Genomic DNA, 26331 nt, shown 5'->3' on the forward strand with positions numbered 1-26331 from the left:
AGGGGGAACCCTCTTACACTGTTGGTGGGAATGCAAGCTGGTGCAGCCACTCTGGAAAACAGTATGGAGGTCCCTCAGAAAGTTAAATGGAACTACCCTATGACCCAGCAATTGCAGAACTAGGGATTTACCCCAAATATACAAATGTAGTAATCTGAAGGGGCACCTGCACCCCAATGATTATAGCAGCAATTTCCACAATAGCCAATCTATGGAAAGAGCCCAGATGTCCATTGACAGAGGAATGGATAAAGAAGATGTGCTACATATATATATAATGGAATACTACTCAGCCATCAAAAAAATGAAATCTTGCCATTTGCAATGACGTGGATGGAACTAGAGGGTATTATGCTAAGCGAAATACGTCAACCAGAGAAAGACAATTATCATATGATCTCACTCATATGTGGAATTTAAGAAACAAAACAGAGGATCATAGGGGAAGAGAGGGAAAAATGAAACAAGACGAAATCAGAGAGGGTGACAAACCGTTAAGAGACTCTTAAATATAGGAAACAAACTGAGGGTTGCTGGAGGGGAGGTGGGTAGGGAGATGGGGTAACTGGGTGAGGGACATTAAGCAGGGCATGTGATGTAATGAGCACTGGGTATTATATAAGACTGATAAATCACTGACCTCTACCTCTGAAAACAATAATACATTATATGTTAATTAATTAAATTTAAATTAACAAAAAAAGACAAAAACTAAGAGAATTTACCTCCATCAGATTGGTACTATAATAAATGTAAAAAAATATTTCTTTCAGCACAAGGGAAATGATAACAGAAACCTGGTTCTTCAGAATGAAATAAAAAGTCCCAGGAAGGTAAATATACCAGTAACTTAAGGGCCGGAAAAGGGGGGGGGGTGTGGAGGGTTTGAAAAAGAACTACCGAAGTATTATAGAGTTTATATCCTACACAGAATTAAAATATGTTAACAGCACATCAGGCAGAAGGGGGTAATTGGAAGTACACTGAATTTCTTACAGTGTTCCTGAAGCAGTGAAATATTTTTAAATGAAGACTGTGATAAAAACTGACAGTGTAATCTCAGAGCAACCACTAAAACAAGAAGAGTGAACAGAAGAGACATAAATAAAAAGTCAATAGAAGAGACAAAATGGAATACTAAAGAATCCTCAAGTAACCAAAGAAAGGCAGGAAAGGAGTAAAAGAATAAAAAATAGATGGAACAAATACAAAACAAATACCAAGATCAAAGACCTAACAATAAACATACAATAATTACATTAAGTGTAAAGGTACACTACATGCCCCAACTAGAAAGCAAAGATTACCAACTGGTGTATTAAAAAGATTCAACTCTAGGGGTGCCTGGGTGGCTCAGATGGTTAAGCATCTGCCTTCAGCTCAGGTCATGATCTCAGGGTCCTGGGATTGCACCCCGCATCAGGCTCCCTGCTCAGCGGTAAGCCTGCTTCTCCCTCTCCCTCTACTGCTCCCCCTGCTTGTACTCTCTCACTCTTTCTCTTGAATAAATAAATAAAATATTAAAAATAAGACAGCAGGGGCGCCTGGGTGGCTCAGTCGTTAAGCGTCTGCCTTCGGCTCAGGTCATGATCTCAGGGTCCTGGGATCGAGCCCCGCATCAGGCTCCCTGCTCCGCGGGAAGCCTGCTTCTCCCTCTCCCACTCCCCCTGCTTGTGTTCCCTCTCTCACTGCCTCTCTCTGTCAAATAAATAAATAAAATCTTTAAAAAATAAATAAATAAATAAAAATAAAAAAGCATAGCTATATTAATCTCAAACGAAGCAGACTTAAAGACAGAGAATTACCAGAGATAAAGAGCATTTTAAAATGATAAAAGGACAAATTCATCATGAACACATGACAATCCTAAATGTGTCTACACCTAATAAAGTTCAAAATACATGGAAAAAATTACAAAACTAAAGATACAAACAGCAAATCCATTAAGAAATCAGAAAGAATACAGAATATTTTTAGACAATCCATCAACTTAACCTGACATTTATAAAACACTACCCAACACAACAAAACAGAAGTTCTTCTCACATGCACAGGGAACATTCATTAAGACACACCATATGTATGAGCCATAAACAAGGTTCAATAAATTGCAAAAGACTAAAATCACGCAAGAGTATGTTGTCTGATCAAAACAGTATTTTTTAAAAGATTTATTTGTTTGTTTGAGAGAGAGAGAGAGAAAGAGAGCACACGCATGCTTAAGTTGGGGGGCAGGGGAGGCAGAGGGCAAGGGGGAGAGAATCCTTAAGCAGACTCCCTGCTGAGCACGGAGCCCCATGCAGGGTTCAATCCCTGGGCCATGAGATCATGACCGGAGCCAAAATCAAGAGTCAGATCCTTAACCGACTGAACCACCCAGGTGCATTGATGAGAACAGTATTAGATTAGAAAACCATCACAGTAAGAGATCTTAAAAATCCTCAAATGTTGGTAAATTTAAGTAAAAAAATAAACCAGAGGGAAATATAAAAATATTTAAAACTTAACTACAATAAAAACACCACATATTTGGGGCACCTGGCTGGCTTAGTCAGTAGAGCACACAACCTTTGATCTCAGGGTCATGAGTTGAAGTCCCACGTTGGGTGTAGAGCTTACTTAAAAAACAAAACAAAAGAACAAAACACCACAGGGGTGTCTGGGTGGCTCAGTCAGTTATGTACCTGACTCTTGATTTCAACTCAGGTCTTGATCTCAGGGTCATGAGATCAAGCCCCGCATCAGGCTCCCTGCTCAGTGGGGAACCTGCTTCTCCCTCTCCCTCTGCCTGCCGCTCCTCCTGCTTGTGCTCTCTCTCTCTCTCTCTGTCAAATAGGTAAAATCTTAAAAAAAAAAAAAAAAATCCGAAAAGTTTAGAATTTAGCTATAGCAATTCATACAGAAAAATTTATAGTTTTAAAAAAAAGCCTCTATCCAAAAAGAAGACAGGAATAAAATTAAGAAACCGGAAAAAGAAACGCAAACTAAACTCAAGGTAAGTAGAAGTAATAAAAATAAAAGTGGAAAATTAGCATATCAAAAACATTAATAGATTTGATAAAACCCCTAGCAATACAGATTAGAAAAAAGAAAATACAAATTACCAATGAAGAGAGGACATCACTATAGCTCCACAATAAGGGAACAATGGAAATAACTTGGTGACAGTAAAATAGGTTACTGAGATGCATTAAAAGCATTCAAAAAAATTTAGTATCAATTAATGATTAAAAAAAAATACTCTCAGCAAACCAGGAAGAGAAGGATACCTTCTCAATCTGATCAAGGATATCTACCAAAAAAAAACAAAAACAAAAACAAAAAAAACAAACCAGACTAGTACCATACTTAATGGTACAACACTAAGTAATATCCCCCTAAGAACAGGAACGAAGCAAGGATGTCAACTTTTACTGCTTCAATTCAACATAATAGTAAAGGTCCTAGCCGTTGCAATAGGCAATAAAAAGAAATAAAAGGCATAAACACTATAAAGGAAAAAGTAAAACTGTATTTGCAAATGACATAATTATGTACATAGAAAGTCTTAAGGAAATGTACAAAAAAGCTACCAGAACTAGTAAGTGAATGTAGCCATGGCACAGGATACAAAGTCAATATGCAAAAAATCAATTCTATTTCTGTTTATTAGCCACAATTTAAAAATTGTTTTAAATACCACACGCAAATACCTCCGAAAACATAAAGACCTACAGTGAAAACTATGAAATGCTATAGAAATGAATGGAAAAATATTCCATGTTCATACACCAGAAACCCAAATACTATTGCGATGGCATTACTCCCTGAATTGATCTATACTACAGATTTAATGCAATTCCAATCAAAAAACTCCCAAGTAGGCTAGGCTTTGTGCATGTGTGTGCGTGTGTGTGTGTATGTGTATCCATGAGCATGTGTGTGCATGTGTGTATGGAAATAGGCAATCTGATTCTAAAATATATACATATACATGCAAAGGACCTAGGATAGCCAAAACAATTTGAAAAAACAAAGAAATAAGAGGCCTTATGCCACCTGATTTCAAGACATACTATATACTAATAATCAAGACTACGATATTAGGCAAAAAATCAGACATGAATCAGTGGAAATAAAGAGAATCCAAAACACATATATATGGTCAAATCATTTAATGAAGATGCCAAAGCAACTCAAGATGGGGAAAAAAAATGTCTCCTCAAAAAATGGGTATCAGAAAAACCAGATATCCATATCCAGTGGAGGGAAAAAATGAACCTCCAACCCCTAACTAATACCAATACAAAATATTTCAAGATCACAAACCTACATGTAAAATATAAAACTATAATGCATCCAGAGAAAAACAATCAAATATCACCTTGACTTAGGGTAACAAAGACTTCCTATGGAAGTCTCTGAAAGCACTAACCATAAAATAGAAATATTGAGTATCATCAAAATTTCAAAATTCTACTCATCAAAAGATACTATTCAGAAAATGAAAAGACAAGTCAGTCTGGAAGAAAACATTCTTAATACTTATTTCTGACAAAAGACTTGCATCTAAAATATATAAAGAACTCCTATAATTTAATGAAAAAAGAAAAACAATTCAGTAAAAAATGGGCAGATTAAACACTTCCATGTACAAAGATATTTGGCCAATAAGCATATTATAGAATGTTCAACACCAACCATTAGAGAAATGCTAATTAAAAGCACAATAACATACCACCACACACCCACTAAAATGGCTAAAATTAAAAAGATAAATAAACACCACCAAATTTTGGTAAAGGTGTGGAGCAACCAAAATTCTCACACATTTGCTAGGGAGAGTAAAATAGTACAACCACTTTGGAAAACAATTTAGCAGTTTCTCATAAAACAAAATATGTACCTACCCTGTGACCCAGTAATTCTACTTCCAGTTATTAAACATATGCCCAACAGAAAAAGCCTCATACAAGAATGTGCACAGCAATTTTATTCATAATAGCCCAAAAGTGAAAGCAGTCCAGATATATCCATCCACAAGGAGAATGAATTAAAAAAAAACACACAGTACACTCATTCAAAAGAATACTACTTAACAAAAAAAAGAGCAAACTATTCCTCTACACAACACAAACCAATCTTAAAAAGCATTATCCTGAATCAATGAAGCCAGGAACAAAAGAATACATACCATATACTCCATTTATATAAGGAAACTGTATAGGCAAAACTAATCTGTGGTGAGAGAAACGAGACCTGTGATTGCTTTGGCAGGAGTGGGAGTGTTTGGGAAGGGCCCTAACTTACTGGGGTGATGGAAATGTTCTAAATCTTGATAAAAGTGTAAGTTACACAGATGTCTAGATTTGTCAAACCTGATCAAACTGTGCATTTAAGTTCTGTGAATTTCACTGTGTAAATTATATCTCAATTTTTTTAAGTTATATTTTAAAAAGAAGTTGGTTGAAGTCAATTATAAATTATGTTCCAATCTGGAAAGAAGTGCACACTTAAGAGACAACTCAAAGGTGATATTAAAATAACTAGTAAAATGAAATTTAGTACAATGATATATGACAACTACAAAATCAGATCTGATCTAAACATTCAAATATATTTAAAACACAAAATAAATAAATTAAAAAGTGTAAAAATGACTTTGGTAAAGTGCACAGGTAAGCCTCACCCACAGTCAGACATATTTGCAATACATGCACCGCTCCTTCTTGTTTCAGAAAGTTCATAAAACGAAATAAGAGATCTTGCTGCTCTCTGATTTGCTTCAATTCTAACTTCAGCACCTTGATACAATATGGGAGAAGAGTAAGTTAAGGCCATATAAACACATGATAAAATTGTTTATATCAAAAATAATATACATTATTGCTAAAAATACTTACAGACGGCTTTTTATTTCTAGGTTCTGCAAATTTCTGCAAGAATGGAACCAAGGGGGAAGGCAGTTCAGTTGCTTTTTCAGGCTTTAAGAAAGAGAATTTATTAATTCAGTAAAAGTACAATGTGCTTTGACAGATATGAATCAAAATTCATACTTAATACTCAATACTCACTGGACTGTCATCTATGAAGATGATAAGCAAATGATTCACAGTATCCTAATGGAAAATAATACACATGGGTCAAAATAATTCCATTACTATATTCTTTTTTTTTTTTAAGATTTTATTTATTTATTTGACAGAGACACAGAGAGAGAGGGAACACAAGCAGGCGGAGTAGGAGAGGGAGAAGCAGGCCTCCCATGGACTAGGGAGCCCGATGCGGGGCTCGATCCCAGGACCCTGGGATCATGACCTGAGCTGAAGGCAGACACTTAACGACTGAGCCACCCAGGCGCCCCCACATTACTATATTCTGCCTAAAATTCTCAAAGCATTTTTCATATTGTGAAAGTTTCTAGAAAAATGAAGAAGCAAATGGAACAGTGGCAAAGCATCTGCACATATATAACACAGAGGGACTTTAAAAAATCTGCAATGCAGGGGGTGCCTGGGTGCCTCAGTCAGTCGAGCATCTGACTCTTGGTTTTGGCTCAGGTCATGATCTCAGGGTTGTGGGTATTGAGCCCCAAGTTGGGCTCCACACTCAGCAGGGAGACTGCTTGGGATTCTCTTTCCCTCTCCCTCCGCCCCTTCCCCAGCTCATGCTCACACTCTCTCTCTCAAATAAATAAATACTTTTTTAAAAAATGTGATGCAGGGTCTCACTTTTTGGAAAGTGGGCAAAGAAAAGTTATTCTGACTTCAGCATTTAAAGTGTTTATAAATTATTCCTGTTTCTTCAAAATCTTACTGGTTCAAAAGTAAAAGTAATTCAAGTTTCCACCAATGGATGCATAAATAGCAAAATGTGGTATATATCTACAATGGAATATTATACAGTCTTGATAAGGAACAAAATTCTAATATATGCTACAATGTGGATGAATCTTGGGGACATTATGCTAAGGGAAATAAAGCAGTCACAAAAAGACAAATAATGCATGGACCCACTTATAGGAGGTACCAGAGTAGTCAAATTCATAGAGACAGAAGTATGTTGGTGGTTGCCAGGGGACTGGAGGAAAGAAGAATGGAGAATTATTAATGGGTACAGAATTTCAGTTTTGTAAGGTGAAAGAGTTCTAGAGACGCATAGTAGTGATGGTTGCTCAACAATGAATGTACTTAATACCACTGAACTGTATATATAAAAACATTTAAGATGATAAACTTTATGTTATATGTATTTTACCACAAATTAAAAACACTTTTTGAGCCTTACTGGATCAGCTAGGAAATCCAAAGAAGGAAGGAACACCGAACCGGAAAGGATCTCTCTTAAAAGTAAGGTCAGGGATCTGGAAAAACAATATTGCACATATTTAGTGATTTACATCAGTTCTTACCTGGAGATCTTGTTAAAATGCAGACTATGATTCAGTAGGTATGCCCCAAGATTCTGCATTTCTAAAAAGCTCCCAAGTAATGCTCATGCCAGTGGTTCACAGACCATACGTGGATTCCTGAACTGGCTAAAAGAAAGTATTGTTTAAGAGGAAAAAGCATTTCCTTAACAGGAGGGATTTGGGTGAACATTAGAAAACACTCCCCACCTCAGAAAATTTAAAATACTTAATACATTTTAAAATTAATGTTTAAAACTAATAATACAATTTGTAATTATAATAAATTAACATTATACGTTAATCTGTTTAAAATATTTTCATTAAAATATTCTAAATTTTGGGGCGCCTGGGTGGCTCAGTCAGTTGGGCAGCTGCCTTCGGCTCAGATCATGAGCCTGGGGTCCGGGGATCGAGCCCCACATCTGGCTCCCTGCTCAGTGGGGAGCCTGCTTCTCCCTCTCCCTCTGCCTGCCACTCTGCCTACTTGTGCTCTCTATCTCTGTGTCAAATAAATAAATGGAATCTTTAAAAAAAATTAAAAAAAATAAAATAAAAAAATAAAATATTCTAAATTTTTAAAAATTTTAATAAAAACTTTATGTTATGGGGTGCCTGGGTGGCTCAGTAGGTTAAGCGTCTGCCTTTGGCTTGGGTAGTGATCCCAAGTTACTGGGATCAAGCCCTAAGTCGGGCTTCCTGCTCAGCGGGGAGCCTGTTCCCTTAGATTATGAGAATAATCTAAACAAATTCCTGCCAGAACGAGAAACAATGGTCTAGATGAATTCTAATTGTTCTTGCCAGGTATAACCTTAAAACACAACTTTGGTTTGGTCTCTTTAGTTTTTTGTTTTGTTTTGAAGATTTTATTTATCTGACAGAGAGAGACACAGCAAGAGAGGGAACACAAGAAGGGGGAGTGGGAGAGGGAGAAGCAGGCTTCCCGCTAAGCAGGGAGCCCAACGTAGGGCTCAATCCCATGGCCTTGGGATCATAACCTGAGCCGAAGGCAGATGCCCAAAGACTGAGCCACCCAGTCGCTCCAGGTCTGTTTAGTTTATTCAAAGTGTTTCTGCCAATGAGTCACAATGTTTATGTCTTTAAAATGGAACACCAAGAGGGCGCCTGGGTGGCTCAGTTGGTTGAGGGACTGCCTTCAGCTCAGGTCATGATCCTGGAGTCCTGGGATCGAGTCCCGCATCGGGCTCCCTGCTCAGCGGGGACTCTGCTTCTCCCTCTCCCGCTCCCCACTCTTGTGCTCTCTCTCTCTCTCATTCTCTCTCTCAAATAAATAAAATCTTAAAAAATAAAATGGAACATCAAGAAATTAACAAAGTATAACGATCTCAAATAAAAAAACTGATTTTATTCATATTTATCTTGATTTTCCCAAGATCACTTCCCCCCCGCAAAAAAATTCTAAGCAACACAACATATGTTGTTGTGTTTAGCACTAAAATGGCATTTTAATACCTGACAAATTATATTTCTTAAATGAAAATTTATTCACATCTCAAGTTTTAGTCTACTCCCATTATGATCAAGAATAACAATATACATATGTCATGGTATGCAAATACTGCTATGACATTTTCTGGACTATTTATACCTGCAGTCTGTTGCTTTAGGAGGCAAAATATAAGGAAAAAGTAGTTCAGTAAGTTTCCTTAAATAGTGTAATTCATCTCTTCGACTCCTCAAAGCCACATGAAGCTCTGGACCATATTCTTCTAAAGCAGCTTGCTGTAAAAACTCTGTATTTTCTACTATAAATAGAGATAAAAAAATAAATATTGAAAGAAGTTAAGCAACATTAAATAACTTCAGTCATTTCCACTAACAAACAGAAAACCATTTATACAGTCATTCCTTTCCTAGCCCTCCCTTCTTTCAAACATGTATTCTACTGGGAAATTTTTCACAAAAAGGATATAAAAAGAACAATTTTCCTCCTTGCCATAAGTTTTTTAATTTTGCAAAAAATTGATAAAAAGACCTCTTCCCATGGCAAATAAGAATTTTAACTCATATCACTACCTTACAAATGATTTTAAACAAAAGCAAATATTTATTTTAAAAGGTGGAAAAAACTACAGAAAACTTCTAGCACATCCAAAGGCATTGTTATCAAATGTTATACCTTGTTCATCCTCTGCAAATACACACACACACACACACAAACTCTGTTAAAACTCTTTGTTGTCTGCCAGCAAATTAGACAATCTGGAAGAAATGGATGCATTCCTAGAGATGTATAAACTACCAAAACTGAACCAGGAAGAAATAGAAAACCTGAACAGACCCATAACCACTAAGGAAATTGAAGCAGTAATCAAAAATCTCCCAGCAAACAAGAGCCCAGGGCCAGATGGCTTCCCAGGGGAATTCTACCAAACATTTAAAGAAGAATTAATACCTACTCTTCTGAAACTGTTCGAAAAAATAGAAATGGAAGGAAAACTTCCAAACTCATTTTATGAGGCCAGAATTACCTTGATCCCAAAACCAGACAAAGACCCCATCAAAAAGGAGAATTACATACAGACCAATATCCCTGATGAACATAGATGAAAAAATCCTCACCAAAATACTAGCCAATAGGATCCAACAGTACATTAAAAGGATTATTCACCACTACCAAGTGGGATTTATTCCTGGGTTGGTTCAACATCCGCGAATCAAGCAATGTGATACAATACATTAATAAAAGAAAGAACAAGAACCATATGATACTCTCAATGATGCAGAAAAAGCATTCGAGGGGCAACTGGGTGGCTCAGTTTTTAAGCATCTGCCTTCGGCTCAGGTCATGATCCCAGGTTCCTGGGGTCAAGCCCCATATTGGGCTCCCTGCTCAGCAGGAAGCCTGCTTCTCCCTCTCCCACTCCCCATGCTTGTGTTCCCTCTCTCGCTGTGTTTCTCTCTGTCAAATAAATAAATAAAATTATTTAAAAAACGAAAAAGAAAAAGCACTTGACAAAATACAGCATCCTTTCTTGATTAAAACTCCTCACAGTGTAGGGATAGAGGGTATATACCTCAGTATCATAAAAGCCATCCATGAAAAACTCACAGTGAGTATCATTCTCAATGGGGAAAAACTGACAGCTTTCCCCCTAAGGTCAGGAACATGGCAGGGATGTCCACTACCACCACTGCTACTCAATATAGTATTAGAAGTCCTAGCCTCAGCAATTAGACAACAAAAAGAAATAAAAGGGATCGGAATCGGCAAAGAAGAAGTCAAACTCTCATTTTTTGCCAATGATATGATTCTTTACGTGGAAAACCCAAAAACTCCACCCCAAAACTGCTAGAACTCATACAGGAATTCAGTAAAGAGGTAGGATATAAAATCAATGCACAGAAATCAGTGGCATTTCTATACACCAACAAGAGAGAAGAAAGAGAAATTAAGGAGTCGATCCCATTAACAACTGCACCCAAAACCATAAGATATCTAGGAATAAATCTAACCAAAGAGGCAAAGAATCTCTACTCAGAAAACTACAGAATACTCATGAAACAAACTGGGGAAGACACAAAGAAATGGAAAAACGTTCCATGCTCATGGATTGGAAGAACAAATATTGTGAAAATGTCTATACTACATAGAGCAATCAACACATTTAATGCAATCCCTATCAAAATGCCATCAACTTTTTTCAAAGAAATGGAACAAATAAACCTAAAATTTTTATGGAACCAGAAAAGACCCCAAATAGCCTGAGGAATGTTGAAAAAGAAAAGTGAAGCTGGTGGTATCACAATTCCAGACTTCAAGCTCTATTACAAAGCTGTAATTATCAAGACAGTATGGTACTGGCACAAAAACAGACACATAGATCAATGGAACAGAATAGAGAGCTCAGAAATGGACCCTCAACTCTATGTTAAACTAATCTTCGACAAAGCAGGAAAGAATGTGCAATGGGAGAAAGTCTCTTCAACAAATGGTGTTGGGAAAATTGGATAGCCACATGCAGAAGAATGAAACTGGACCATTTCCTTACATCACACACAAAAATAGACTCAAAATGGATGAAAGACCTCAATGTAAGATGGGAATCCATCAAAATCCTAAAGGAGAACACAGGCAGCAACGTCTTCGACCTCAGCTGCAGCAACTTCTTAAAAACATCGCCAAAGGCAAGGGAAGCAAGAGCAAAAATGAATTATTGGGACTTCATCAAGATAAAAAGCTTTTGCACAGCAAAGGGAACAGTCAACAAAACCAAAAGGCAACTGACAGAATGGGAGAAGATATTTGCAAATGACATTTCAGATGAAGGGCTAGTATCCAAAACCTTATTATAAAGATCTTATCAAACTCAACACCCAGAGAACAAATAATCCAATCAAGAAATGGGCAGAAGACATGAACAGACATTTCTGCAAAGAAGACATCCAAATGGCCAATAGACACATGAAAAAGTGTTCGTCACTCGACATCAGGGAAATACAAATCAAAACCTCAATGAGATACCACCTCGCACCAGTCAGAATGGCTAAAATTAACAAGTCAGGAAACGACAGATGTTGGCGAGGAAGTAGAGAAAGGGGAACCCTCCTACACTGTTGGTGGGAATGCAAGCCGGGGCAGCCACTCTGGAAAACAGTATGGAGGTACCTCAACAAGTTGAAAATAGAGCTACCCTACAACCCAGCAATTGCACTACTGGGTATTTACCCCAAAGATACAAATGTAGTGATCCGAAGCGGCACATGCACCCCAATGGTTATAGCAGCAATATCCACAATAACCAAACTATGGAAAGAGCCTAGATGTCCATCAACAGACGAATGGATAAAGAAGATGTGGTGTGTATACACACACACACACACACACACACACAGGAATATTATGCAGCCATCAAAAAATGAAATCTTGCCATTTGCAACGACGTGGATGGAACTAGGTGGTATTATGCTAAGCAAAGTAAGTCAATCAGAGAAAGACAATTATCATATGATCTCACTGATATGAGGAATTTGAGAAACAAGACAGAAGATCATAGGGGAAGGGAGGGAAAAATGAAAAAGGATGAAATCATAAAGGGAGACAAACAATAAGACTCTTAATCTCAGGAAACAAACTGAGGGTTGCTGGAGTGGAGGGCGGGGAGGGATGGGGTGGCTGGGTGATGGACACTGGGGAGGGTATGTGCTATGGTGAGCGCTGTGAATTGTGTAAGACTGATGAATCAGACCTGTACCCCTGAAACAAATAATACATTATACGTTAATATAAATAAATAAATAAATAAAACTCTTTGTTGTCTCTGCTTTCACATCTAAATCATTCAGGTAACCTTTTAAAGCACTGGCTTCCTTTGTTAAGTTCTGTGTCTTCTGCTCAAGAGTATAGGATATAATAGGTACAGAACTTTGTAAAATAGAAGTCCATGAACAGATAAATTACTTAATGAATATTAAGTCGTGATAAAACTTATATTAACAGCAAGTTTTCTTGAAAGGCCAAGTACTAAACTAATATTTTAGAGAAAGAGAGCGAGTCGGGGGGGTGGGGCATAGGGGAAGCATCTTAAGCAGACTCTGTGCTGAGTGTGAAGCCTGACACCAGGCTGGATCTCATGACCCCAAGATCATGACCTAAGCTGAAATCAAAGAGTCGGAGGCTTAACTGACTGAGTCACCCAGGCATCCCAAACTAATATTTTAACTTAAAGGTAATAATATTGTCACTTCTTTTTACAGACCTCAAAAGACAAGGAGGAAAACAAGTTATGCTTTCCCTTATTTGCACTCTGTGCCAGGTTTTAAAATCATGGAGTCTATGAAAGGAATCTAAACTCCAATTCAGTGGCATTTATTTTTAACTATTTTCTTCTATTTTTATTCAGAGAGAATGCAAGCACATTTACCAAAAAAAGCCAATATATGCATTCTAATAGTGTGAGTACTAAGGTAAATGAAGGCTATCTGTGCCTGAGGTACAAAAGAAGGCCTGGCAAAGATGGATGTAGTTATTACAAGAAAGGCATTTTATTTCATAATTATGCAATTATTTACTAAACATTTTTCTCCAAGAATTTGGGGCACAGATTATTTAAAAATGTATGTCATAAGCCAGAATTTAAAATGAGACTAAGCCATGCTAAATTCCAGCTCTACTTAACAAACTGATCTTGAACAAATGATATAATGCCTATGAGCCTCAGTTCCCACATTACAGTTAAGCAATTATAAACACTGAAAAGTCATCATGCAAAATGTGTAAGTAATTATAACGTTCAACGTGATTAAGCATTCACACATAATATATAAATTAAAACACCAGATTGGAATCTATTCAACATGTCAGACATGAGAGTTTTTTGTAGTTCTAGATAATGAGAAAATAAAGAAATCAGGCAAAAGATAAAAAGAATATAGGGAGGAAAATCTTAATTGGGAATATAAGCAAAATATAGATGCTGGAAAACAGAGCATGGATTAATCCCCACTAATCATCAGTCCATCTACTGCCTTATCAGTTAGCAGTTTTCAGACCAAAACAGGAAAGGTCTCCAGAATCCATGACAAAGAGATGCCTTCAGGATGAAAGACTGGACAGTAAGGTCCTTCTGCACAATTTATTACTGAATTTAAGTTAAGCCAATGCTTCTACAGTATATATATTCAGTATTTCTAAAGGGCCATGAGAGTACACACATAGACAGAAAACATCTATATAATCCCTCTTCTCAAGAGACAGATTACAGAGAAAACACTGAGAGAGTAAAAGGAATCTGAATGAAGAGATGAACTTTTAATTACTTTCTGAGTTATGCACAATGGTGGGGCCAAAGAATTTTGAAAACAAATCTATGCATTAAAGAAATGAAAATTCAAAAATCTGATAACCTTTTTTACAAGTCTATCTAATTCACTGTCATAATACTTAGAATATCAGGACCTTTGAATAAAGTAAAAGTCCTTCTAATCTCAGGCCTTTTAATTCTATGAATTTCATTAACTACAATGTTATTAATTAATCGAATCTAGCATTTTACGGTGATTTTATAATTGGGAATCATTTTTTACATTAATAGTAGCAAATTAGCAAACCCTCCCTTGTAAAGACTCAATAATAAATTTCAAACTGGTTTGTGTGTGGGTGTGCATATATATATAATACCACTCTCTTAGAAATAAAATAATTTGGGAATTTTATTAAACTGATTAATTCAACTAAAAATAAAAAGATGTCTCCTTTACTTATAGCCTGCATTCAAAGTGTTTGTCTTTTGAACAAAGACTATATTAAAAATACTTCTCCCACATAAAAACCTGCACACAAATGTTTACAGCAGCTTTACTCATAACTGCCAAAACTTGGAAGCAAGCAAGATGTACTTCAACAGATGAATGGATAAATAAACTGTGGCACATTCATACACTGGAATATAACTGAGCAGTAAAAAGAAATGAGCTATCGAGCCATGAAAAGACATGGAGGAGCCTTAAATCCATATTTTCAAATAAAAGAAGCCAGTCTGAAAAGGTTACAGTATGATTCCAACTATGTCACATTCTGGAAAAGACAAAACTGTGCAGACAATAAAAAGATCAATGGTTACCAGAGGTTCATGAAGGAAAGAGGGAGAGATGTCTGTGTGAAACACAGGGTTGTTTTTTTTTTAAGATTTTATTTATTTATTTGACAGAGAGAGAGAGCACAAGTAGGCAGAGCAGCAGGGAGAGGGAGAGGGAGAAGCAGGCTCCCCACTGAGCAAGGAGCCGGATGAGGAACTCAATCCCAGGACCCCGGGGATCATGACCCGAGCCAAAGGCAGATACTTAACCGACTGAGCCACCCAGGCCTCTGGAAATAAGGGGATTTTGAAGACAGTGAAACTATTCAGTAATGATGGATACATGGCATTAAGCATTTGTCAAAACCCACATAATGTACAATACAAAGAGTAAACCCTAATGAAAACTGTGGACTTTAGTTAATAATAATGTATCAATATTGGTATATCAATAGTAACAAATGTACCAACTAATACAAGATGTTAATAGGGGAAAAGAGAGAGAGCTATGGGCACTCTCTATACTTTCTCAATTTTTGTATAAACTTAAAACTGTTCTAAAAAATAAAATTCACTGGGGCACCTGGCTGGCTCAGCCAGTGGATCATGTGACTCTTGATTTCCAGGTTGTGAGTTTGAGCCCTATGTTGTGTGTAGAGATTATTTAAAAATAAAATCTTTAAAAATAGTAATAATAATAATAGGGTGCCTGGGTAGCTCAATCGGTTAAGTGTCTGCCTTCAACTCAGGTCATGATCCCAGGGTCCAGGGATCAAGTCCCGCATCGGGCTCCCTGCTCATCTGGGATTCTGCTTCTCCCTCTACTCCTCACCCCTGCTCTGATCTCTCAAATAAATAAATAAAACCTTTAAAAAATAATAATAATAAATAAATTTACTAATAAAAAAACCCACTTTTCCTATTTTTTTTTTCCCTGATAGTAAAGTAGCCCTGGCTACAAGATAATTGCTATCTTCTGATTTGTTTTTGCCAGTGACAGGACACTGATTTTTAAGTTAATTTTTTTATTCAACAATTAAATTACACATATTCAAACTCTTCTACTATAGTACTATGTTGAAAGTAACTTTTTTTTTTTTTTTTAATTTTATTTGACAGAGAGAGACAGCGAGAGAGGGAACACAAGCAGGGGGAGTGGAGGAAGGAGAAGCAGGCTTCCCGCCGAGCAGGGAGCCCAATGCGGGGCTTGATCCCAGGACCCTGGGATCATGACCTGAGCTGAAGGCAGATGCTTAACAACTGAGCCACCCAGGCGCCCCGAAAGTAACTATTTTTAGTTGTTGTAATATTATAAGATGAACACAGAAAAAAATTTTAAATATATATATAATTTGAAATGCTTCTCAAAACTGAGAAATTATTCATACCAAGAAACAAAGTAATAATTTGATTTTTACTTCAACTCTGCCTAGAACATAACTTCCCCCAAATGAACTGCTTATATGAACTGATATCATGAAGGAGGGAAAATTGGTTCTGTACTCAAATGATTTCGGATATGGGAAGTTAAAAACTATTTAAATAGTTAAAGCCATTTCTTTGCTGTAGGACTACTCAGAGATTTTGGTATGGTGGTATTAGCTGGGAATTTCCATAAGGGGAATATAATGTGTAGTAATTACCAGAAAATATGACCATGAAACCTCTTCTACACAGTTACTACATGGAGTAGTATGCAGCATTGACAAAGAATACCAAAAGCATTTGGGAAAGCACTCACAAAGAATACCAAATGCAAACATAAGGAAAATCAGTTTTGCAAAGACCCAAGTATAGAGCACAGAAGTAATTTTGTTAAAAAAAAAAAAAATTCAGTTTGATCTAAGAGCAAGAAAAATTTGGATTTCATTCATTCAATCATAAAACATTTGCTGAATGTATGCTATGTGCAAATCATGAGAGTATAAAAGCCAGGACATTCACAAAAAACTGCAAATAGGTGATCCCAGCCAACACATAATACACAGTGAAAGACAAGAGTAAATCAAAATATTTGACAAGAGGTATTTAAATATACAATTTAGACTCTAAGAGTCACTAAATTTTTTTTAGTAGAGAGATAACATGACAATTGTGGTAGTGTGAAATTAACATGGTAGCAATATATAGGATGGGCTGGAATAGGTCAAAACTATTGAAATCATTAAGAAGAGAAAGGGGGAAGAGATCGAGAGATACTTCAGAGGGAGTAATAAAGGCAACAGACTATCATCCAAAAGAAGATGAAAGTCCTCAATAATACTATTGATTACTGAATACTAAAAGTTAACTATCTTTTAAGTTTCATAGATTCCTGAGTTTCTACAATCACTTATACAATAAACAAAGTATTAAAAAAGGATTTTGGTTTAAAGGAATACTTTCACAGCATTTGTGAATATCAGTTAATGCATCAGTAATCATACATAGATATTTAAGGTGAAAGTTGGTATATAAAAATCACTCAAACTTTGTAGTAGAAAACTGTATTACCTTTCTGACTGGCTTTAACTATCACCTCTATATGCTTCATTGCTGCTTTTAATAGTTTCTTGGTTATAATAGATGGAATATCCACCTAGAAAAATTCAACATTAAAATAAAACTTTTAAAACAATTATCAATGAGTTACAATGGCAGGAGCACTCTATTTAAGATACTGGAACACATGATCTTAAAAATTAGAGATATTATTTAGAATCTTTCAAAAATATAATTTAAAAGCGCTTTATATTCTTGGATCATACTAACTACAACTTTAGACAGTTCCTCTATCACACTAAAGAAAATATATCTTAATATGCATGCACTATGTATACTAAATTTTCCCACAAAATAATATCTTTATTCTTGATTTCTTTAATATGTTTCTTTTAAACATATTCAAAGAAAAATCTCAAGTAACTTAACACTTTGGGGCCATAAATTTCTGTCTATTAAGGTTACTTAAGGATTAAGTATTTTTATTCAGCTTACAAGATAAATCTTGGTTTTAAGCTATATAGAAGCATTCTACTTTGGAATGATAATCAATTTCATGATTCCCCACAGACATTTTTCAGCTTAAAGGCTAGAAACTGTAGTGACTATGGTAGGTTAGTGATGCAGGACTGAAGGCTTATATGTATACACATGAGAGAGACAACAAAATAACTAAAACTAAATTGCAAATAAAATGAATCACCAAAAAGCATGTTTACTGGACTTCAACAGGTTTATCTTCTACCACAAAACTCAACACATTTTCCCTTTATCAAAGCATGAAAAAATTGCATCACAGCAAAGTTTTGTATTAATGTTTCAATTATTTTTAATTTCCATATTAAGGAAGGGGGGGGAATCACAGGCTAATAAATCTAATAAGTATGATGGATCATAAACCCCCAATTTTTAGTGATTTACCAGTAAAACCCAGAGCAGTTTACAGGTATCTTTTAGCTATGTAAGATCAAACATAGTAAGTGGGAATATTTTTGTTAGTAGTATACCTTGTTGCAAAATAACATTACTCTTTATTTCTCTCTGGCTTCTTGTCCTCAATGACTATAGGTTGCTGTAATATTTATCAAATAAACAGGATGTTTTCATTTACAAACATTTTATAAAATCTTGTCTTCTGAGAATACTCATGAAAATTTTCCTTTTTAAGTTCCATTTTAGAGACTTCAGGTCAGAATCAAAATGATAAAATAATGGGCTCATCACTAAACTTTAATTAAAAAAAACCAAAAAACAAAAAACAAAAAAAACCCACTGTGGATGATTCTTTGTTTTCATTATCCCCCAAACTGCCAATTTAAATTATTTAGGCAATGGTATCAGGGACAGAACACTGTACTAAGATGACCAGGCATAATCACTGGCCCATTGACTACTACTTCTGACACTTTGACAAAGGTACTTTCTATAAAATGGGTATGATAATGATCCACTTATCTGCTGGGACAGTGATGCAGATAAAATGAAAAGAAAGGATAGAAAGTTTAACCATCCAGAAAACAGAAGAAAATATTTGCAAATCATATGTATGAACTCTTACAACTCAATAATACATAGACACCCCAGTTAAAAAATAGGCAAAGAATCTGAATAGACATCACTCCAAAAAAGATATACAAATGGCCAATAAGCAAATGAAAAGATGTTCAATGTCGTAAGTCATCAGGGAAATGCAAATCAATGCCACAATGAGACCACTTCATACCCATTAGGCATGGTTGGAATAAAAAAACGAGATAATAACTAGTTCTGGCAAGGATAGAGAGAAATCAGAACCCTCATATACTACTGATGGGAATGTAAAAATGGTGCAGCCACTTTGAAGAGTCTGGCCGTTAATCAAAAACTTAAATAGAGTTACCATTTGACTCAACAATTATACTCCTAAGTATATACGAAAGAAAAATGAAAACGTATATCCCTACAACCATCAAAAACACTTGTACACAAATGCTATGGCAGCATTATCCATAATAGCAAAAAAGTGGAAATAATCCAAATGTCCATCAACTGATGGATGAATAAACAAAATATGGCATATCCACACACAATGGAATATTATTTAGACATAAAAAAAGAAAGAAGTACTGATACATGCTACATCATTAACATGGATGAACTTTGGAAACATTATGCCAAGTCAAAAAAACCAATCAGAACAGGCCACATATTACGTGATTCCATTTATATGAAATGTCCAGAATAAACAAATCTATAGAGACAGAAAGTAGACTGGCTATTGGCTAGATCTAAGAAGATGAGAGAACAAGGGTTTATGGCTAAAGGGTATGAGGTCTCTTTGTGGGTGATAAAAATGCTGTAAAATTGTGGTGATGGCTGTGTAAATCCAGAAATATGCTAAAAACCACTGAATTATACACTTTAAATAGGTGAACTGTCTGGTATACAAAGTAGACCTCAATAAAGCTGTTACCAAAAAATACATATAATGCAATCCAAGTATGAAGTACTATGATTTTAAAATCACTAGGCTATCGCAAAGCCTAACTGAGCAGAGCTATTCTACTAAGTAATACCTATAAATTTATTGTAATGAGTCAACTTTTTGATCATTTTATTTGACTTTAAGTTGTAATTTAAGTGGCTTATCACCAACCAATTGATATTTTTACCAAATCTTTTACTCCAGTTAAATAATCTATACAGCTGCCTGAGATCTTTATTAAACAAGATGAATAATTTTATCAACTTGTTTCTGTTTATAAAATGGTAAAAAAAACTCATACCAAAAAAAAAAAAAAGGTGAACAGAAATGCACAGAAAGAACCAAAAATCAGCATCAACCCACCATGAAAGTAAGAGTTAACAGTGATAAGGATATATATGCACCGTTAATATATGTATTAACAAGCTTTAATATGTGAGCTTTGTTTTCAATGTGGAAAAATACCACATATATTATTTTCCAGCCTCTTCCACTTGATTATGTAAGAAAAATAATTTCTCATATAAATAAGTACTATTCTATAAAATGATTTTTCATAGCTGCACAGAATTCTGTAATTGGCATATACTATATATATATATATATTTTTTTTTTTTTAAGATTTTATTTACTTGAGAAAATGAGAGAGAGAGAGAGAGCACATGAGAGGGGGAGTGTCAGAGGGAGAAGAAGACTCCCCGCTGAACAGGGAGCCCGATGCGGGACTTGATCCCGGGACTCCAGGCTCATGACCTGAGCTGAAGGCAGTCACTTAACCAACTGAGCCACCCAGGAGCCCCGGCTTGTAATATATTTTAATCAACAATCTTATCATTAGACGTCAGCTTTCCTTTTCAGTTTTCCTTATTATAAATTATACTACAATGAATCTCTGGGCATACATTTTTACATACATCTGTAAATATTTCTTTAAAATATATTAACAAAAACAGAACTAAACTTGGGAGTATAGACATTTTTAAGTCTTTTAATAAAGATTACCAAACTGCCTTCCAGTATAAGAATTATACCAATTTGAGATTAAGAATTCCTCATATCAGTGAGATCATATGATACATGTCTTTCTCTGATTGATGGGAGGGATGGGGTGGCTGGGTGACAGACATTGGGGAGGCTATGTGCTATGGTGAGCACTGTGAATTGTGTAAGATTGATGAATCACAGACCTGTACCTCTGAAACAAATAACACATTATATGTTTAAAAAAAAAAAAAAAAAAAAAAGAAGATAGTAGGAAGGGAAAAATGAAGGGGAGGGAATCAGAGTGGGAGACGAACCATGAGAGACTATGGACTCTGAGAAACAAACTGAGGTTTCTGGGGGGGGGATGGGTTAGCCTGGTGATGGGTACTAAGAGGGCACATATTGGAGGGGGGAAAGATGGTGGAGGAATAAGGGACCCTATTTCAACCGGTCCCCGGAATTGAGCTGGATATCTACCAGACCACTCTGAGCACCCACGAAACCAGTCTGAGATGTAAGAAAATCTGGATCTCTACAAACAGAATATCGCAGGCAGTTGGTTTTGAGGTACGAAGCGGGGAGCCATGATTCCGCGGGCAGATATCAGAGTATAAACGGCAGCAGGAGGGTGCCTGGCCGTGGGGATCCTACACCACTGGTGAGCCACAGCCTCACTCGCTGGGGACGGGGCACAGACCCACAGACCAGCAGAGGTGGGGATAGGACTTAAGGGCAGCCCCTGGGGCGGGAACCCGGAGCAGTGGGGTCACATGTGAGAAATGGGAGCGGCTGGCATTTTTAGAAGCACAAAGGGCAGAGACGTGCCCCGAACTGGAGGCAGGACTGGGAGCGCTGCGGAGGGGCGCACAACCCAGGACGCTGCAGTTTATAGCAGCACGGACAGAAACAGAGACGGTGTGGCCTGGAGAGCTCACTGAAGAACAGACCGAGGTCTCTCTGCTCTGAGGCAGAGGGTTGGAAATGGTCTCTTCTGCTCTGACTTGCAGAACAGATGCGGAAAGCCGCCAGAGAAAGCCGCCAGAGAACAAAAGCCCCAAAAACTGATTCCCGCTGAGCCCATCCCCCGCCACAGGGGGACAGCGCAACTCCGCCCAAACAGGGTTCTATGAGTAACAGCGCGGCAGGCCCGTCCTGCAGAAGAAAGGCTGGGAAAACAAGAGGCCAGCAACCCTAAGGTCCCAAGAACACAGGTGCATCTTGCTTGGGTTCTGGTCAATAATTTGGACTCTATACATTCCTTCAAACACCCATCAACAGAATGACTAGGAGGAGCAGCCCCCAAAACAGAAAACACTCAGAGATTATGACTTATGCTGCAGATTTACAAATGGATGCAGATATAACCAAGATGTTGGAGATGGAACTCAGGCTAGCAATTGTGAAAACAATGGCTAGAATGGAGAAATCAATTAATGGCAACATAGAGTCTCTAAGGGCAGAAATGAAAGCTGAATTGGCAGAACTTAAAAATGCTATCAATGAGATCCAATCTAGATAATCTAACAGCTAGGGTAAGTGAGGCAGAAGAGCGAATAAGCGACCTGGAAGACAATATAATAGATAAAAAGGGAAAAGAGAAGGCCAGGGAAAAACAACTCAGAAGCCAAGAAAATAGAATCAGAGAAATAAGTGACACCATGAAGCGTTCCAATGTCAGAAAAATTGGAATCCCGGAGGGAGTGGAGAGAGAGAGAGAGGACTAGAAGATGTATTTGAGCAAATCGTAGCTCAGAACTTCCCTAATCTGGGGAATGAAACAAACATTCGAGTCCTAGAGGCAGAGAGGACCCCTCCTAAGATCAAGGAAAACAGGGCAACACCCTGGCATGTAATAGTAAAACTTGCAAATCTGGGCGCCTGGGTGGCTCAGTCCATTAAGCGACTGTCTTCGGCTCAGGTCATGATCCCAGGGTCCTGGGATCGAGTCCCACATCGGGCTCCCCGCTCTGCGGGGTGCCTGCTTCTCCCTCTCCCACTCCCCCTGCTTGTGTCCCTCTCTCGCTGTGTCTCTCTCTGTCAAATAAATAAATAAAATCTTAAAAAAAAAAAAAAAACCCTGCAAATCTTAGAACCAAGGAAACCATCTTAAAGGCAGTTAGGGGGAAGAGATTCCTTACGTACGGAGGGAGGAACATCAGAATAACGTCAGACCTATCCACAGAGACCTGGCAAGCCAGAAAGGCCTGGCAAGACATATTCAGGGTACTAAATGAGAAGAACATGCAGCCAAGAATACTTTATCCGGCAAGGCTTTCATTTAGAATGGATGGAGAGAGGCAGAGCTTCCACGACCGGCAGAAACTGAAAGAATATGTGACCACTAAGCCAGCCCTGCAAGAACTATTAAGGGGGGTTCTATAAAAGGAGAAAGACCCCAAGAGTGATCTACAACAGAAATTTCCAGGGACAATCTATAAAAACAACGTCTTCACAGGCAACATGATGACAATTAATTCATATCTTTCAATAATCACTCTCAACGTGAATGGCATAAACACTCCCATAAAACAGCACAGGGTTGCAGATTGGATAAAAAGACAGGACCCATCCATATGCTGCCTACAAGAGACTCATTTTGAACCTAAAGATACATCCAGACTGAAAGTGAAGGGATGGAGATCCATCTTCCATGCCAGTGGACCTCAAAAGAAAGCTGGGGTAGCAATTCTTTTATCAGACAAATTAGATTTTAAACTAAAGTCTATAATAAGAGACACAGAAGGACACTCTATCATTCTTAAAGGGTCTATCCAACAAGAAGATCTAACAATTGTAAATATCTATGCCCCCAACATGGGAGCAGCCATCTACATAAGCCAACTGTTAACCAAAATAAAGAGTCATATTGATAACAATACATTAATTGTAGGAGACCTCAATACTCCACTCTCAGCAATGGACAGATCATCTAAGCAGAAAATCAACAAGGAAACAAGAGCTTTGAATGATACATTGGACCAGATGGACCTCATAGATATTTACAGAACATTCCATCCTAAAACAGCAGAATACTCATTCTTCTCCAGTGCACATGGAACTTTCTCCAGAATAGACCACATACTGGGTCACAAATCAGGTCTCAAATGATACCAAAAGATTGAGATTATTCCCTGCATATTCTCAGACCATAATGCTCTAAAACTGGAACTCAATCACAAGAAAATATTTGGCAGAAATTCAAACACTTGGAAGCTAAAGACCACTCTGCTCAAGAATGTTTGGGTCAACCAGGAAATCAAAGAACTTAAAACAATTCATGGAAATCAATGAGAATGAAAACACATTGGTCCAAAACCAATGGGATACTCGAAGGCAGTCCTAAGGGGGAAATACACAGCCATCCAAGCCTCACTCAAAAAAATAGAAAAATCCCGAATTCACCAACTAACTCTACACCTTAAAGAACTAGAGAAAAAGCAACAAACGACGCCTAAGCCACTCATTAGAAGACAATTAAAATTAGAGCAGAAATCAATGAATTAGAAACCAGAAACACAGTAGATCAGATCAACGAACCTAGAAGCTGGTTCTTTGAAAGAATAAGATCGATAAACCACTGGCCAGACTTATCCAAAAGAAAAGAGAAAGGACCCAAATTAATAAAATTATGAACGAAAGGAGAGAAATCATGACTAACACCAAGAAAATAGAAACAATTATTAGAAATTATTATCAACAACTATATGCCAATAAACTGAGCAATCTGGATGAAATGGAGGCCTTCCGGGAAACCTATCACCTGCCAAGACTAAAACAGGAAGAAACTGACAACCTGAATAGGCCAATAACCAGTAACGAGATTGAAGCAGTGATCAAAAAAGCTCCCAAAAAACAAGAGTCCAGGGCCTGATGGATTCCCTGGGGAATTCTACCAAACATTCAAAGAAGAAATAATACCTATTCTACTGAAGCTGTTTCAAAAAATAGAAACAGAAGGAAAACTTCCAAACTCATTCTGTGAGGCCAGCATTACCTTAATCCCCAAACCAGGCAAAGACCCCATCAAAAAGGAGAATTTCAGACCGATATCCCTTATGAATATGGATTACAAAATCCTCAACATATCCTAGCAAACAGGATCCAACAATACATTAAAAGGATCATCCACCACGACCAAGTGGGATTTATCCCCGGATGCAAGGTTGGTTCAACATTCACAAATCAATCAATGTGATAGAACTCATTAATAAGAGGAGGGAGAAGAACCATATGGTCCTCTCAATTGATGCAGAAAAGCACTGGACAAAATACAACATCCTTTCCTGATTAAAACTCTTCAGAATATAGGGATAGAAGGAACATTCCTCAAGTTCATAAAATCTATCTATGAAAAACCCACAGGGAATATCATCCTCAGTGGGGAAAAGCTGAGAGCCTTTCCCTTAAGATCAGGAACACGTCAAGGATGCCCATTCTCGCCACTATTGTTCAACATAGTATTAGAAGTCCTAGCAACAGCAATCAGACAACAAAAAGAAATAAAAAGTATTCAAATTGGCAAAGAAGAAGTCAAACTCTCTCTTTTCACAGACGACATGATACTTTATGTGGAAAACCCAAAAGAGTCCACCCCCAAATTACTAGAACTCATCCAGCAATTCGGTAATGTGGCAGGATACAAAATCAATGCACAGAAATCAGTTGCTTTCTTATACACTAACAACGCAACTGTAGAAAGAGAAATTAGAGAAACGATTCCATTTACAATAGCACCAAAAACCGTAAGATACCTCGGAATAAACCTAACCAAAGAGGTAAAGGATCTATACTCTAGGAACTACAAAACACTCATGAAAGAAATTGAAGAAGACACAAAAAGATGGAAAAATATTCCATGCTCAGGGATCAGAAGAATAAACATTGTTAAAATGTCTATGCTACCCAGAGCAATCTATACCTTCAATGCCATCCCGATCAAAATTCCAATGACATGTTTTAAAGTGCTGGAACAAACAATCCTAAAATTTGTATGGAATCAGAAAAGACCCCGAATCGCCAAGGAAATGTTGAAAAACAAAGCTGGGGGCATCACGTTGCCTGATTTCAAGCTATACTACCAAGCTGTGATCACCAAGACAGCATGGTACTGGCACAAAAACAGACATATAGACCAATGGAACAGAATAGAGAACCCAGATATGGACCCTCAACTCTATGGTCAAATAATCTTTGACAAAGCAGGAAAAAACATGCAATGGAAAAAAGACAGTATCTTCAATAAATGGTGTTGGGAAAATTGGACAGCCACATGCACAAGAATGAAACTCAACCATTCTCTAACACCAGTCACAAAGATAAACTCAAAGTGGATGAAAGACCTCAATGGGAGACAGGAATCCATCCAAATCCTAGAGCAGAACATAGGCAGTAACCTCTTTGACTTCGCCCACAGCAACTTCTTTCAAGATACATCTCCAAAAGCTAGTGAAACAAAAGCAAAAATGAACTTTTGGGAC

General features: G+C 37.1%; 1 protein-coding gene across 8 annotated transcripts in view; it reads right to left on the bottom strand.

Moving 5' to 3' along the window:
- SNX14 (sorting nexin 14) overlaps positions 1-26331 on the bottom strand; it is a 92870-nt gene that overhangs the window by 38629 nt on the left and 27910 nt on the right. For 7 of the 8 annotated variants that reach the window (XM_034991271.1, XM_034991269.1, XM_034991270.1 and 4 more), the window contains exons 7-12: positions 17419-17503; positions 8997-9153; positions 7267-7342; positions 6054-6098; positions 5883-5963; positions 5669-5783 (exon numbers count right to left, since the gene is read on the bottom strand). In XM_034991271.1, the coding sequence (XP_034847162.1) occupies positions 5669-5783; positions 5883-5963; positions 6054-6098; positions 7267-7342; positions 8997-9153; positions 17419-17503 (559 nt within the window). The remainder of the gene's footprint in view (positions 1-5668; positions 5784-5882; positions 5964-6053; positions 6099-7266; positions 7343-8996; positions 9154-17418; positions 17504-26331) is intronic. The other variant, XM_034991268.1, reaches the window with a different exon arrangement.

Source organism: Mirounga leonina, unplaced genomic scaffold, assembly GCF_011800145.1.
Source record: "Mirounga leonina isolate KUSES-001 unplaced genomic scaffold, KU_Mleo_1.0 Mir_53, whole genome shotgun sequence".
Lineage (NCBI taxonomy): Eukaryota > Metazoa > Chordata > Mammalia > Carnivora > Phocidae > Mirounga > Mirounga leonina.